At 39.1% G+C, this 17,510-nt stretch overlaps 1 protein-coding gene and 1 long non-coding RNA gene across 7 annotated transcripts in view; one reads left to right on the plus strand and one right to left on the minus strand.

The window, feature by feature from the left end:
• RHBDF1 (rhomboid 5 homolog 1) overlaps positions 1-17,510 on the plus strand; it is a 236,309-nt gene that overhangs the window by 157,018 nt on the left and 61,781 nt on the right. For all 6 annotated transcript variants that reach the window (XM_053694520.1, XM_053694518.1, XM_053694522.1 and 3 more), the window contains 2 exons: positions 2,188-2,310; positions 7,278-7,444. In XM_053694520.1, the coding sequence (XP_053550495.1) occupies positions 2,188-2,310; positions 7,278-7,444 (290 nt within the window). The remainder of the gene's footprint in view (positions 1-2,187; positions 2,311-7,277; positions 7,445-17,510) is intronic.
• The window catches only part of LOC128641928 (uncharacterized), a 22,338-nt gene continuing 12,000 nt past the window's right edge, over positions 7,173-17,510 (minus strand). Inside the window, exon 2 of the long non-coding RNA XR_008399596.1 lies at positions 7,173-7,496. This is a non-coding gene — a long non-coding RNA (uncharacterized LOC128641928). The remainder of the gene's footprint in view (positions 7,497-17,510) is intronic.

Below are 17,510 nucleotides of genomic sequence, written 5' to 3' on the forward strand. Positions count from 1 at the left end.
CATCCCTTTTTCTGTAGTGTAGCTGCCCCATCCCTCCCTGTCCCTTTGTTTTTTGTTTTCTGTAACATAGGGCCCTCCCATTACCTCCCACCTCCGCTGTAATAAGCGCGGTATCTGACGTGCACAAAAATCTTACTTCTAGCGCAGTTAACGCGGGAGCGATAAACAGCCTCCTCTGGTAATCTAGACCTTTATTGCGGAATATAATTCTGAGTTTAATGTCTCAGAAGTTTCAGTTTTTAAACAATCAAAAGTTATTAATGCTGCATTTTCTCCGGATCTGTAACAGCAGACGGATCTCTTTAATTTTCTTCTTTAGTTTTCATTGATAATGTTGCCATTTTTAAAAAAGAGTTATGAATAAATCTGTGTGCAGAGCTTACCCTGTGTAATTAATGATTCCTAAGGCTCACTGAGTCTGAGATCCACAGCGTCAGAGTGATCCTCTGTATTTGCTGAAAGCTCTGTGTAGATCTTTATAGAATCTAGTGAGTCTCACCATTAGATATCGGTGTGTATGGAGTAATTAGCAATCACTCTGTAATCATTTGTTTAAGTGCTGTGTTACAGTGGTGCTGCTGAGTTTGCCGCAATTGTTATTTGATACGCAGCATCACATTTTACTTAATCATAGGGTGAATCTATGTAATCACATATTTACATCAGACAGCTAATTGTCTACACACGGTGGTGGTACAGTTTTACATAACTACTAATTACATGTGGTTGGTAAATGTGGTAAATGTATTTTATGTTATCGACCCGAGCTGAGAAACACTGTAAAGTTTCCTGTGAGAAACACACAAGACTAGATTACAAGGGACGCACTATTTAGTGCTACCGCTCAAGTGTAAACTTTGCTTATAGTAATCTTTTTGCGCACATCAGATAGCGCATGCATTACAAGTTGAAAGTAAAATGTTTGCGTGCAATGCCCCGTAAAAGGCCCTTTTAAGGGCTATTGGTAGTTTAATTTAGGCTAGGGGGTTTTATTATTTTGGGTGGGCTTTTTTTTTATTTTGATAGGGCTATTAGATTAGGTGTAATTAGTTTAAAGATCTTGTAATTTGTTTTTTATTTTCTGTAATTTAGTGTTTGTTTTTTTGGTAATTTAGCTAATTTTATTGAATTTAGTTAATTGCATTTAATTGTAGTGTAGTGTTAGGTGTTAGTGTAACTTAGGTTAGGTTTCATTTTACAGCTACTTTTGTATTTATTTTAGCTAGGTAGTTATTAAATAGTTAATAACTATTTAATAACTATTCTACCTAGTTAAAATAAATACAAACTTCCCTGTAAAATAAAAATAAACCATAAGCTAGATACAATGTAACTATTAGTTATATTGTAGCTAGCTTAGGGTTTATTTTATAGGTACGGTAAGTATTTCGTTTTAAATAGGAATTATTTATTTATTAATAGTAGGTTTTATTTATATTTATTTTAATTATATTTAAGATATGGGGTGTTAGGGTTAGATTTAGGGGTTAATAAATTTAATATAGTGGCGGCGACATTGGGGGCAGCAGATTAGGGGTTAATAAATGTAGATAGATGGTGGCGATGTTAGGGATGGCAGATTAGGGGTTAATAATATTTAACTAATGTTTGCAAGGCGGGAGTGCGGCGGTTTAGGGATTAATATGTTTATTCTAGTGGCGGCGATGTCCGGAGCGGCAGATTAGAGGTTAATAATTTTATTTTAGTGTTTGCTATGCGGTAGGGCCTCGGTTTAGGGATTAACAGGTAGTTTATGGGTGTTTAGTGTACTTTTTAGCACTTTAGTTATGAGTTTTATGCTACGGCTTTGTAGTGTAAAACTCATAACTACTCACTTTAAAATGCGGTAGGAATCTTGGCAAGATAGGGTGTACCACTCACTTTTTGGCCTCCCAGGACAAGCTCGTAATACAGGCGCTATGCAAGTCCCATTGAAAATAGACTATACGCAAATTGCTTAAGTCGATAGTGTGCGGTGCCCCTAAATCTGCAAGACTCGTAATACCAGCGGTAGTGAAAAAGCAGCGTTATAACCTGATAACGCTGCTTTTTCAGTATAACGCAAAACTCGTAATCTAGCCAATAGCTTGCAGGAGACAGTGATACTAAAATAAAATATCTATAACAAAGTAGAGTTATTTGATTTTGCATTAGACTGTGCCTTTAAATAAAACCTAATTATTCTAGGGTCGCTCAGTAAAGGACGGGACCTTGCGGAGGGTACAGAGGCGGAGCTTCACCCCAGCCAGTTTCCTAGAGGAGGACACCATGGACTTCCCAGATGAGCTAGACACGTCGTTCTTTGCCAGGGTAGGCAGAAGTCAACTTGTGGGGCCTTAGGCTGCTCCGAAGGTGCTTCCCAGAATCCTTTATAACTTCTCTTTCATTCCTTTTATTGCCATCTCTCCATACTTTTCTTTAGTTATATGTCACTTTAGCCTCTGACTTCCCTCTCGCTTCTTTCTTTATTTTCATATTGCTCTAAACTTTGTTTTATTTATTTTTTCATATTGCTCTAAACTTTGTTTTATTTATTTTTTCACTCATTCTCTAGATTAATCTTTTTTTTTTCATTCTCTACATCACCTATTCTCCAAACACATATTATTATTATTTCTCTTCACATATTGCAGCAGACAGGAAGACACACATGATCTGCGATTGTCCTCTCAGAGACCACGTTGTTCAGTTCTAGCTGGTGACAACTTCCCTTTAAATATGTCCAGTTCAAAATTACGTCTCTGTGTTATGGGACACAGGTCACTGTATCTATCACAGTATGGTAACCAGTATCTCAGAGGGTTCTCTGTTCATATATTTATCTTGCATGACCATGAGCTAGAGTAGAGGACAGGTCAATATATTTATCTCACATGACTATGAGCTAGACTAGAGGACAGGTACATATATTTATCTTGCATGACTATGAGCTAGACTAGAGGACAGGTCCATATATTTATCTAGCATGACCATGAGCTAGACTAGAGCACAGGTCCATATATTTATCTTGCATGACCATGAGCTATACTAGAGGACAGGTCCATATATTTATCTTGCATGACTAAGAGCTAGACTAGAGTACAGGTCAATATATTTATCTTGCATGACCATGAGCTACACTAGAGGACAGGTCCATATATTTATATCACATGACCATGAGCTACACTAGAGGACATGTACACATATTTATCTTGCATGACTATGAGCTAGACTAGAGGACAGGTCCATATATTTATCTCACATGACCATGAGCTAGACTAGAGGACAGGTCCATATATTTATCTTGCATGACTATGAGCTAGACTAGAGGACAGGTCCATATATTTATCTTGCATGACCATGAGCTAGACTAGAGGAAAGGCCCATATAGTTATCTCACATGATCATGAGCTAGACTAGAGGACAGGTCCATATATTTATCTTGCATGACCATGAGCTAGACTAGAGGACAGGTCCATATATTTATTTTGCATGACAATAAGCTAGACTAGAAGACAGGTCCATATATTTATCTTGCATGATCATGAGCTAGACTAGAGGATAGGTCCATATATTTATCTCGCATGACTATGAACTAGACTAGAGGACAGGTACATATATTTATCTCGCATGACCATGAGCTAGACTAGAGGACGGGCCATATATTTATCTCTCATGACCATGAGCTAGACTAGAGGACAGGTCCATATATTTATCTGGCATGACTATGAGCTAGACTAGAGGACAGGTCCATGACCATTAGCTAGACTAGAGGACAGGTCCATATATTTATCTCACATGTCTATGAGCTAGACTAGAGGACAGGTCCATATATTTATCTTGCATGACTATGAGCTAGACTAGAGGATAGGTCCATATATTTATCTCGCATGACCATGAGCTAGACTAGAGCACAGGTCCATATATTTATCTTGCATGACCATGAGCTAGACTAGAGGACAGGTCCATATATTTATCTTGCATGACTAAGAGCTAGACTAGAGTACAGGTCAATATATTTATCTTGCATGACCATGAGCTACACTAGAGGACAGGTCCATATATTTATCTCACATGACCATGAGCTACACTAGAGGACATGTACACATATTTATCTCGCATGACTATGAGCTAGACTAGAGGACAGGTCCATATATTTATCTCGCATGAACATGAGCTAGACTAGAGGACAGGTCCATATATTTATCTTGCATGACTATGAGCTAGACTAGAGGACAGGTCCATATATTTATCTTGCATGATCATGAGCTAGACTAGAGGACAGGTCCATATATTTATCTCGCATGATCATGAGCTAGACTAGAGGATAGGTCCATATATTTATCTTGCATGACCATGAGCTAGACTAGAGGACAGGTCCCTATATTTATCTCGTATGATCATGAGCTAGACTAGAGAATAGGTCCATATATTTATCTCGCATGACTATGAACTAGACTAGAGGACAGGTCCCTATATTTATCTCGCATGATCATGAGCTAGACTAGAGGACGGGCCATATATTCATCTCTCATGACCATGAGCTAGACTAGAGGACAGGTCCATATATTTATCTGGCATGACTATGAACTAGACTAGAGGACAGGTCCATGACCATTAGCTAGACTAGAGGACAGGTCCATATATTTATCTCACATGACTATGAGCTAGACTAGAGGAGAGGTACATATATTTATCTTGCATGACCATGAGCTAGACTAGAGGACAGGTCCATATATTTATCTTGCATGACTATGAGCTAGACTAGAGGACAGGTCCATATATTTATCTCGATGACCATGAGTTAGACTAGAGGACAGGTGCATATATTTATCTTCCATGACCATGAGCTAGACTAAAGGACCGGTCCATATATTTATCTCTCATGACCATGAGCTAGACTAGAGGACAGGTCCATATATTTATCTCGCATGACTATGAGCTAGACTAGAGGACAGGTCCATATATTTATCTTGAATGATCATGAGCTAGACTAGAGGTCCATATATTTATCTCGCATGACCATGAGCTAGACTAGAGAACAGGTCCATATATTTATCTCGCATGATAATGAGCTAAACTAGAGGACAGGTCCATATGTTTATCTCAAATGACCATTAACAAGACTATAGGCTAGACTAGAGAACAGGTCCATATATTTATCTCGCATGACTATGAGCTAGACTAGAGGACAGGTCCATATATTTATCTTGAATGATCATGAGCTAGACTAGAGGTCCATATATTTATCTCGCATGACCATGAGCTAGACTAGAGAACAGGTCCATATATTTATCTCGCATGACTATGAGCTAGACTAGAGGACAGGTCCATATATTTATCTTGAATGATCATGAGCTAGACTAGAGGTCCATATATTTATCTCGCATGACCATGAGCTAGACTAGAGAACAGGTCCATATATTTATCTCGCATGATAATGAGCTAAACTAGAGGACAGGTCCATATGTTTATCTCAAATGACCATTAACAAGACTAGAGGACAGGTCCATAAGTTTATCTCGCATGACCAAGAGCTAGACTAGAGGACAGGTCCAAATGTTTATCTCACATGACCATTAACAAGACTAGAGGACAGGTCCATAAGTTTATCTCGCATTTATCTGGCATGACTATGAGCTAGACTAGAGGACAGGTCCATAACCATTAGCTAGACTAGAGGACAGGTCCATATATTTATCTCACATGACTATGAGCTAGACTAGAGGAGAGGTAAATATATTTATCTTGCATGACAATGAGCTAGACTAGAGGACAGGTCCATATATTTATCTCGATGACCATGAGCTAAACTAGAGGACAGGTCCATATATTTATCTTCCATGACCATGAGCTAGACTAAAGGACAGGTCCATATGTTTATCTCGCATGACCATTAACGAGACTAGAGGACAGGTCCATAAGTTTATCTCGCATGACTATGAGCTAGACTAGAGGACAGGTCCATATATTTATCTGGCATGACTATGAGCTAGACTAGAGGACAGGTTCATATGTTTATCTTGCATGACCATGAGCTAGACTAGAGGACAGGTCCATACGTTTATCTCGCATGACCATTAAGGAGACTAGAGGACAGGTCCATAAGTTTATCTTGCATGACCAAGAGCTAGACTGGAGGGCAGGTCCATATATATATCTTGCATGACTATGAGCTAGACTAGAGGACAGATCCATGACCATGAGCTAGACTAGAGGACAGGTCCATATATTTATCTCACATCACCATGAGCTAGACTAGAGGACAGGTTCATATATTTATCTCGCATGACCATGAGCTAGCCTATAGGACAGGTCCATATGCTTATCTCGCATGACCATGAGCTAGACTAGAGGACAGGTCCATAAGTTTATCTCACATGACCAAGAACTAGACCAGAGGACAGGTCCATATGTTTATCTCGCATGACCAAGAACTAGACTAGAGGACAGGTCCATATGTTTATCTTGCATGACTATGAGCTACACTAGAGGACAGGTTCATATATTTATCTTGCATGACCAAGGGCTAGACTAGAGAACAGGTCCATATATTTATCTTACATGACCATGAGCTAGACTAGAGGACAGGTCCATATATTTATATTGCTTGACCATGAGCTAGACTAGAGGAGAGGTCCATATATTTAACTTGCCTGACAATGAGCTAGACTAGAGGAGAGGTCCATATATTAACTTGCTTGACCATGAGCTAGACTAGAGGACAGGTCCATATATTTATCTCACATGACCATGAGCTAGACTAGAGGACAGGACCAAATATTTATCTTGCATGACCATGAGCTAGACTAGAGGACAGGTCCATATATTTATCTTGCATGACCATGAGCTAGACTAGAGGACAGGTCCATATATTTATCTTGCATGACCATGAGCTAGACTAAAGGACAGGTCCATATATTTATCTTGCATGAGTGGGTATATGAAAGATAGAACCCAGTTTGCCACCGTGATTAGCTAATGCAAATTAGCCTCACAGTGGGTTTGGAAATATGCCTCTTTTCAAATGAAGATTGCAGAGAAGCAGTTTACAATAAACAACGAAAGATATTTGAGCATATTTTCACTTGATATGAATCTAGACAATGAAGAATTATACATTTTAGCCTTTCATATCCCTTTAAGGACAGGAATGGACATTTAAAAACCAGACAGACAGTATAATTAGTCTGTTATTTGGCTTTTTTTTACATTTTTATTTTGCAAACTACAAAACCCAGGATAACAGGTTATTTTCCCTTACAGTTATGCAACATTTTGTGTGATTTTATCGGCAGGAGGGTGCGTTGCACGAGGACATGTCCAGTTACCCAGATGAGGTGTTTGAGTCTCCCTCAGAAGCTGCCATGAAGGAAGCCGAGCAGACGGTTAAGTCCGAGGATGAGGTGGAGAGGACGGGCAGTGCCTTAGACAAGAGCGAACTGGAGAAATCGCATTTAATGCTGTAGGTGAAACAGTGGCGTGATTGGCGCACTCAGGGGCTGAGGAGGCAGAAACTGTAAATGAGGGAAACTCTGGGTCACTTACTGAGCTAATACTGTAGGTAGCTATCACATTAAAGGCATAGATAATTAAAAATGAAACATATGTGATTCACACAGAGCTTTCAGGTTTAAGTTGGTCTTTTACTCCTTCCCTTGTGAGCACACTGAGGTAGGCTCAGGAGCGTTCTTGTGTCTTGTGTGCTATATGAGGGATGTGTTTGCAGCAATGTTATACATATAGGCCCAGATTACAAGGGGCACGCTAATGATAGCAAGGGACGCAGTATTGCTGGACTGCTCTAACATTAGCACGCAACTTGAAAGTCCATGGTGAGTCCCATTTACCAGAGACGGGTTAGTGCTGTGGCCTTCACTCTAGCGCAACCTATATGTTCAATAGATATCGGGACCGCACTAAAAAGTGCTCATATTACAAGGTGAAAGTTATAGTTTGTGCTCAAGCGAAAAGCCGAAACTGAGTTAGAATATTTAGTGCGACTTAAGACCTGAAGTAAAGTGTAAGAATAAAAAATAATTCACAAAACACATAAAAAACATATTAAATATATCATTTTAATATTAATAAAAATGTTTTAAAAGGGTTAAATGGATATAGAATATGGCAAAGTGTTTGGCTGGAAAGGTGTCCATTGTGTATATATATATATTTTGTGTGTGTGTATCCTATATAATAAAAGGCCAAGTGTGTTTGTCCGAAGCTGTCATGCGCAGTAGAGACTGCGCACGAGGGAAAACACACCTGGCCTTCCAACTGACCTGGCGTGGTGTGGTGGAGTGGGCATGGCCGGGCGGGACGTGGGTGGGGCTGGGCATGACGCGGGCAGGGCCGGGCGTGACACGTGTGGGGCCAGGCAGGGCCAGATGCCGGGGGCGACTGTAGAGAGACAGAGAGCTCTAAAGAGGGGGGATAGAGAGAGCAGAAGAGGGTGGATAGAGAGAGGGAGAGAGACAGCAAAAGGGAGGGGGGAGAGAGACAGCAAAAGGGAGGGGGGAGAGAGACAGCAAAATGGATGGGGGAGAGAGACAGCAAAATGGAGGGGGAAGAGAGACAGCAAAAGAGAGGGGGGGAGACAGCAAAAGAGAGGGGGGAGAGACAGCAAAAGAGAGGGGGGAGAGACAGCAAAAGAGAGGGGGGAGAGACAGCAAAAGAGAGGGGGGAGAGAGACAGCAAAAGAGAGGAGGGAGAGAGACAGCAAAAGAGAGGAGGGAGAGAGACAGCAAAAGAGAGGGGAGAGAGAGAGAGCAAAAGAGAGGGGGGAGAGAGACAGCTAAAGAGAGGGGGGAGAGAGACAGCTAAAGAGAGGGGGGAGAGAGACAGCTAAAGAGAGGGGGAGAGAGACCGCAAAAGAGAGGAGGGAGAGAGACAGCAAAAGAGAGGAGGGAGAGAGACAGCAAAAGAGAGGGGGGAGAGAGACAGCAAAAGAGAGGAGGGAGAGAGACAGCAAAAGAGAGGAGGAAGAGAGACAGCAAAAGAGAGGAGGGAGAGAGACAGCAAAAGAGAGGAGGGAGAGAGACAGCATAAGAGAGGAGGGAGAGAGACAGCAAAAGAGAGGGGGGAGAGAGACAGCAAAAGAGAGGGGGGAGAGAGACAGCAAAAGAGAGGGGGGAGAGAGACAGCAAAAGAGAGGGGGGAAGAGAGGGGGAAGAGAGAGCAAAAGAGAGGGGGAAGAGAGAGCAAAAGAGAGTGAGGAGAGAGAGCAAAAGAGAGGGGGGAAGAGAGAGCAAAAGAGAGGGGGAAAAGAGAGCAAAAGAGAGGGGGAAGAGAGCGCAAAAGAGAGGGGGGAGAGAGAGCAAAAGAGAGGGGGAGAGAGCAAAAGAGAGGGGGGAGAGAGAGAGAGCAAAAGAGAGGGAGAGAGAGAGAGAGAGAGCAAAAGAGAGGGGGAGAGAGAGAGCAAAAGAGAGGGGGAGAGGGAGAGTAAAAGAGAGGGGGGAGAGAGAGAGCAAAAGAGAGGGGGAGAGAGAGAGCAAAAGAGAGGGAGGAGAGAGAGAGCAAAAGAGAGGGGGGAGAGAGAGAGCAAAAGAGAGGGGGGATAGAGAGAGCAAAAGAGAGGGGGAGAGGGAAAGTAAAAGAGAGGGGGGAGAGAGAGAGCAAAAGAGAGGGGAGAGAGAAAGAACAAAAGAGAGGGGAGAAAGAGAGAGCAAAAGAGAGGGGGGATAGAGAGAGAGCAAGGGGTGAGACCGCTGTACTGCAAAAAATGGCCCGTGTACACAGGCTTTAGGACTAGTGTATATATATACTGTATATATGTCTAACTGATGTATATACATGTGTTAATAATATATGTAAGTATGTGTATATATATATATTTATATATACGTATGTATATACAAATAAACATGTATAAACACATATATACACACATATATACACTTTTCAGCCCTACCCAGTGAAATATATATATATACACACATACACACACACAGTATATGAATATATTCATATAGCTATATAGGCGTAGATATATACTTTTAAAAATAAATTCATATATAAATATATATATATATATATATATATATATATACATACATACATACACACATACACACACATATATATATATAAATAAAATTCATTAAAATTATGGGGGGAGATAAAAAAACTGAAATTAAAATCCTCCATGTCTCAAAATTAAATCAATGTAAATATTTGCATAGGAAATTAGCACATCTAGGCAAGATTCCCCGCTTGCTTTTTCCCAGAAATACTTAAAGGGACACTGAACCCAAATTTTTTCTTTGGTAATTCAGAAAGAGAATGCAATTTTAAGCAACTTTCTAATTTGCTCCTATTATCAATTTTTCTTCATTCTCTTGCTATCTTTATTTGAAAAAGAAGGCATCTAAGCTTTTTTTGGTTTTAGTACTCGGGACAGCACTTTTTTATTGGTGGATTAATTTAGCCACTAATCAGCAAGGACAACCCAGGTTGTTCACCAAAAATGGGCCGGCATCTAAACTTACATTCGTGCATTTCAAATAAAGATACCAAGAGAATGAAGAAAATTTGATAATAGGAGTAAATTAGAAAGTTGCTTAAAATGTCATGCTCAATCTGAATCACGAAAGAAAAAATTTGGGTACAGTGTCCCTTTAATATACAATGTTACCAATGCACAAGAGAATTCTGGGTAAGATATGCAAATTAGATATGCACATTCTCAGCTTTTTTGCTTAAAAATACTGTGGCTATGCAAATATTTACATTTTTATATATATATATATATATATATATATATATATATATATATATACACACACATACATACACAGATATATCTATATATATATATATATACACACTATATACACATATATACACAGATATATATATATATATATATACACACACTATATACACATATATACACAGATATATATATATATACACACACATACATACACAGATATATCTATATATATATATACACACTATATACACATATATACACAGATATATATATATATATATATATATATATATACACACTATATACACATATATACACATATATACACAGATATATATATACACACACATACATACACAGATATATATATATATATATATATATATATATACACACACATACATACACAGATATATATATATATATATATATACACACTATATACACATATATACACAGATATATCTATATATATATATATATATATATACACACTATATACGCATACATACACAGATATATCTATATATATATATACACACTATATACACAGATATATATATACAAATCAAGAAGAGAGAAAGGCACTCACCGGGTCTTTAAGTTATAAATCCTTTTATTTATGTGACGTTTCAGGTTATACCCCGTTTTCAAACAAACAATCAAACGTATAATACTTACAAACCAACCTTAAAGTTAAGGTAAAGTTACTTCTCTATGAAAATCTACTAACATTTTTTGCACAAAATGAATATGAGTTTCATTCATAATTTTTTTAAAATATCATGCTAAAGTAAGTTATCGCTGTTTGTACTCACTTATTTCTTGTTGGCAAATTCAACCCGTTTTTTTGTTTTTGTTTTCATGGGTTGATCACGTTTCTTTAACAGCCTATTGAAAATCTGACCGTTAGGCGGCCGTCAATCAGCGTCATCCGCCTCCCAGATGATGTGCGCATGCAATGACATTTCATCCTTCATCTAGAATTAACGCGCGCTCCAGTTTCAGCATACCTAGTAGTAATGGCACCATAGAATGAAGTATGCGCATCCACACGTAATAAAGATTCATGACTTGCGCTTGCGCAGAAGAAACTGAAATCGATGTTGGTGCATGCGCTGTTCCACGGAGGCTTGTGAACGCGCTCTAGGCAGACGTAGAAAGCGGATGGGACCGCTCTCTATGTCAAACACTAAAATAGCAAGGAAGTAGCCTATGGGAGGAGTCACACATCGCAACGGTAGGAAGAGAAAAATGTTGAAATAAAATAAATAAAAAATAAAATTGAGAAAAAAAACTTAGCGATTACCTTAGGCTAATATTAACAAATGCATTCATGTATTGCACATGATTAAACTTTACCTTCACTTTAAATACCAGTAATTGTGCTCATCCGTAAAAGCCGACCGTTGCGAACTAGAAGTCATAGCAACCACGTGGTTAACCTCCACGTCATCCGTTGCCATGGAAACCGGACGCCACGGAACAGCAAAAAGTGCAAGTTAAAAACAATAGTAGCGGTATTGGAAAATACATAACCTTTAATAGTGTCTGGTAGAGTGCATATTGTATATAGAGAAAGGAGAGCGACTGAGTATTGTAAAAAAATGTTTTTGCTATCAGAAGCTTCTCATTGGTCCTGATTGGTATTACCATCATCCAATCACATAGGGGAAACTCGCTAGTACACACAGAAATCAGCTGTTACACGGAGCATGTTGATGTTGCTACAGCTGAATATCAATGCAAAATTGCCCGTAGTTATATTCCAGCCAAATGCAGCATGTACTCCCTAATGTGCATAAAAAGTGCTGTATAACATCGGAGCCCAGGGAAATATCAACACAGCCACAGTTTAGGCAAACAATATTATATTATATAAGTAGCTAAGGGCAGGACTGAATGTTATAAAAAAAACTTAAGACACTATTTAAAAAAAAAAAAAAAAAAAAAAAGGAATATATAGAAAGATAACAGTAATAGAAAATATAATATGCCAGAATCAAAATTAGGGAGCTGTATATACACGTATAAGCAGATCAACAGGAGACAAAAAAGGCAAAAAAGACAAAAAAGGAAAGAAAAGGCAATAGATCAAGGACTCTCACATATAAAGCCCATACTGGCTATGCATGTAAAAAATAGATAATAAATGTAAGAAGTGGATGACAACAAATTGCAGACTCTCATAAACCACAATCATAAGAAGCAATGCCAGTCCAAATGAACGTTAAGGCCTTGTGGTGCCATAGTCCCCAATTCAAAAATCCATCTCGCTTCTTGTTGGAGCAGCATTTTAGCACAATAGCCGCCTCTAGCTGGTATAAGTACATGATCAATAATTATATATTTGAGATCCGATACTTTATGGTTGGCATGTGCAAAGTGCCTGGCCACTGGCTGGTCTGACGTACCATTATCAATGGCAGCTCTGATAGCAGAGCGATGGTTTGCCATCCTCGTCCGAAGGTCATCTATGGTCTTACCAACGTAAAATAATCCACACACACAGTGTAGGAGATATATTATATACTGTGTGGTACAAGTCACCTTGTGTTTTATCACATATTTCTTGTTAGAATAAGGGTGTCTAAAAACGTTGTCTGTGGATAGAGCCCCGCAGGTAGTGCAGCCCAAGCACCGGTAGCACCCAGGTTTGGCATGAAGCCAAGTATCGTTTACATAGCACTTTCTCGGATCAGTCTGGATCAATTGATCTCTTAGAGATCTGGCTCTGCTATATCCAATTCTCGGTGGAGGTGTATTTTGTAGAGGAAGATCCTTGTCCGTAGTGATTAATGACCAATTCTTCCTTATGTTTTCCACTACATGATGTTTGGCAATATCAAACGTGGTAGTAAATGTTAGTCTCTCATCAACCGTATCTTGCTTCTTAGTTTGTAGTAGAGTCTGCTGGTTGGTGCATAGCCTCCTGAAGGTTAGTACATCGATATCCAGATTAATAAAGAAGAGATTCACAAGTATGAGAAAACCAATTTACATAAATTGGAGCTGGAAATTGATAAGAATTGGATCAATAAATTAAAGGAGGATATTGATAAGTATGAGGGTGAACTTATTGCCTTCAAGAATTGAAAGCTGGATGATGTAACTAACGATTACAGGAATAAGAGCGTATATCGCAGGTTGTTAAGTCCGGCTGAGAGAACACAGTACCGTATCAATAGACCCTGGAGGCAACGATATAGGCATAGACCTATGGAGACCCTGGATAGCTCAGGGAACAGTACGGATTATGATGCCCCCAGGATTGATAATACTACAACTGAAATTGACAACAGAAGCGGTATGGTTACCCGTTCAAAAAACGAGGACACAAGAGGAACCATACCAGGCGGGGGGAGGGGGGTTTAAACAGACCACCCAGGGCACCGAGAAGGGGTCGTCGAATGAGAACCTAGTAGTGAACCTTAGTCAGCATGTATTGTCCTCAGATGAACTTGAGGTCCTTAATATGGGACTATCATTCATACCGACCACAAGATGTAATGAGTTTGATCTATTCATGGACATACAAAAGTTCACTAGGACCCTCAGACTAAAGGAACACTTTCAACACCAAAACAGTAGAACAGAAAAGGTACTTAAAAAGAAAAAGCTAATTTGATCCTATTAGCTACAACCCCACGATTAAAACATTTTCCAGACTCCTTGTACAAGATTCCACTAACCTTCATAAAAAGAGAGGCCAGTATAGACATAATCTCACACATGGTGAAATAAATGCTTTGAAAACCTTATGTGAGGATTCATCGATCATAGTAAGAGAGGCGGATAAGGGTGGCGTGATTGTCATCCAAGACTACACTGAGTATCGAAAAGAAATAGTACGACAACTTGATGATGGCGATACGTACAGAAAGCTGAGAGGTGATCCCACTCAGATCTTCAAAAAGAAAATTGATAGCATGCTTGCAACTTTGTATGACATGGCTTATTTGGATAAAGATACCATACAATATATGACCGTAGATTATCCACGAATACCGGTCATATATACGTTGCCAAAAATTCACAAAACTTGGAGTCACCACCTGGGAGACCTATAGTTTCCGCTATAGGGTCCCTCTTACAACCGATTGCCACTTATCTGGACCATTTATTACAGCCTCTAGTGAGAAACATGGACACATTTCTACTGGATTCTTGATCCATGATTAAGATCCTAGAACAACTGACTGATATTGGAGAAGAAACTTGGCTTGTTACACTGGATGCAACAAGCCTTTATACTGTTATACCGCATGCAGAAGGAGCTAAGGCGATCACAAGACAACTATATCGTTATCCATATATTGGTCCACCAGTAGATGTTGTCATTGAATTACTCACGATGTGTTTGGAGATTAACTTTTTCCGTTTTGAAAAGGAATATTTCCTTCAGATAGCTGGAACGGCCATGGGCTCGAACGTGGCACCCACCTATGCCAATCTATTCATGGCCGAGTTCGAAACAAGGGGCACTACTCTATTCACTGACGAACGCATTATTCTATTCAAGAGATACATAGACGATCTGCTCCTATTGTGGAGGGGAACTGAAGCTGATCTACTTGGTTGGTTTGAGTCCCTAAATGTGGCCCATACCTCATTAACATTCAAGATGACACACAGCAAAACTACAGTAGATTTTTTAGTGATATGATATAGTGAAGGCGCCTATAAATAGTGCACTCTAATACAGTGCATACAAAAAATATATAAAAAATATAAATCTCCGTGTCCTAAATATACTCTTCAACAAAGGACAAGTAATGTGCGTGAATAAAATTTCACAACAATGCTGGATATATGATGCAAAAACTAGTGTCAAGTGTATATAATTATACAAAAGTGAAAGATTATGAATATTAGAGTGTAACAAAATGAAAATGTGAACGCAATATATCGTAATATACAGTGCCAAAAATATATATAAAGTGTAATGTGTCCTTCTAATGGTGACCACAATTACAATGTAGCTCCAGCAGCAAATATTGAGATCCTAAAACCAAATATCTATCAATGCACGTGAAATAGTGAGCATACAATAGTAGCAAATGATATTAAAGACACACAATGGTGAAATATTGCGATACAGGATACATACAGTAATCAAATACCCGGGTACTGTAGTATATACGAATAGTCCTTAAACATAGTTCAAGTGATGCAGATTTTTCTCCGGGTGTCCACTCATAGCGGATATGCGGCAGCTGATACTCCTTCCAAGGCTGATGGCACCAGCGACAAACTACAGATGAAAGGGAGACAAAAGGAGGCGCCACAATAGTCTAGATTTTTTAGACCTACGTGTCTACAAGAACAATGGATGTCTATGTACTACTCTTTTCACCAAAGAAACACAGGAATTCCCTACTCCATGCTCAGAGTTGTCATCCTCCTGCATTAAAAAGGTTTTGCCCATTTCACAATTCAAATGAACGGTGAGGAACAACTCAGAACAAGTGACTATGGTCAAGCAATTAGATGAGATGGAAAAGAAATTTCTTCAGAGGGGATATCGATGTACTAACCTTCAAGAGGCCAAACAAGAAATGCTATGCACCAACCAGCAGACTCTACTACAAACTAAGAAGCAAGATACGGTTGATGAGAGACTAACATTTACTACCACGTTTGATATTGACAAACATGTAGTGGAAAGCATAAGGAAGAATTGGTCATTAATCACTACGGACAAGGATCTTCCTCTACAAAATATACCTCCACCGAGAATTGGATATAGCAGAGCCAGATCTCTAAGAGATCAATTGATCCAGACTGATCCGAGAAAGTGCTATGTAAACCATACTTGGCTTCATGCCAAACCTGGGTGCTACCGGTGCTTGGGCTGCACTACCTGCGGGGCTCTATCCACAGGCAAAGTTTTTAGACACCTTTATTCTAACAAGAAATATGTGATAAAACACAAGGCGACTTGTACCACACAGTATATAATATATGTCCTACACTGTGTGTGTGGATTATTTTACGTTGGTAAGACCATAGATGACCTTCGGACGAGGATGGCAAACCATCGCTCTCCTATCAGAGCTGCATTGATAATGGTACGTCAGACCAGCCAGTGGCCAGGCACTTTGCACATGCCAACCATAAAGTATCAGATCTCAAATATATAATTATTGATCATGTACTTATACCAGCTAGAGGCGGCTATTGTGCTAAAATGCTGCTCCAACGAGAAGCGAGATGGATTTTTGAATTGGGGACTATGGCACCACAAGGCCTTAACGTTCATTTGGACTGGCATTGCTTCTTATGATTGTGGTTTATGAGAGTCTGCAATTTGTTGTCATCCACTTCTTACATTTATTATCTATTTTTTACATGCATAGCCAGTATGGGCTTTATATGTGAGAGTCCTTGATCTATTGCCTTTTCTTTCCTTTTTTGTCTTTTTTGCCTTTTTTGTCTCCTGTTGATCTGCTTATACGTGTATATACAGCTCCCTAATTTTGATTCTGGCATATTATATTTTCTATTACTGTTATCTTTCTATATATTCCTTTTTTTTTTTTTTTTTTTTTTAAATAGTGTCTTAAGTTTTTTTTATAACATTCAGTCCTGCCCTTAGCTACTTATATAATATAATATTGTTTGCCTAAACTGTGGCTGTGTTGATATTTCCCTGGGCTCCAATGTTATACAGCACTTTTTATGCACATTAGGGAGTACATGCTGCATTTGGCTGGAATATAACTACGGGCAATTTTGCATTGATATTCAGCTGTAGCAACATCTACATGCTCCGTGTAACAGATGATTTTTGTGTGTACTAGCGAGTTTCCCCTAT

Source organism: Bombina bombina, chromosome 11, assembly GCF_027579735.1.
Source record: "Bombina bombina isolate aBomBom1 chromosome 11, aBomBom1.pri, whole genome shotgun sequence".
Taxonomy (NCBI): Eukaryota; Metazoa; Chordata; class Amphibia; order Anura; family Bombinatoridae; genus Bombina; species Bombina bombina.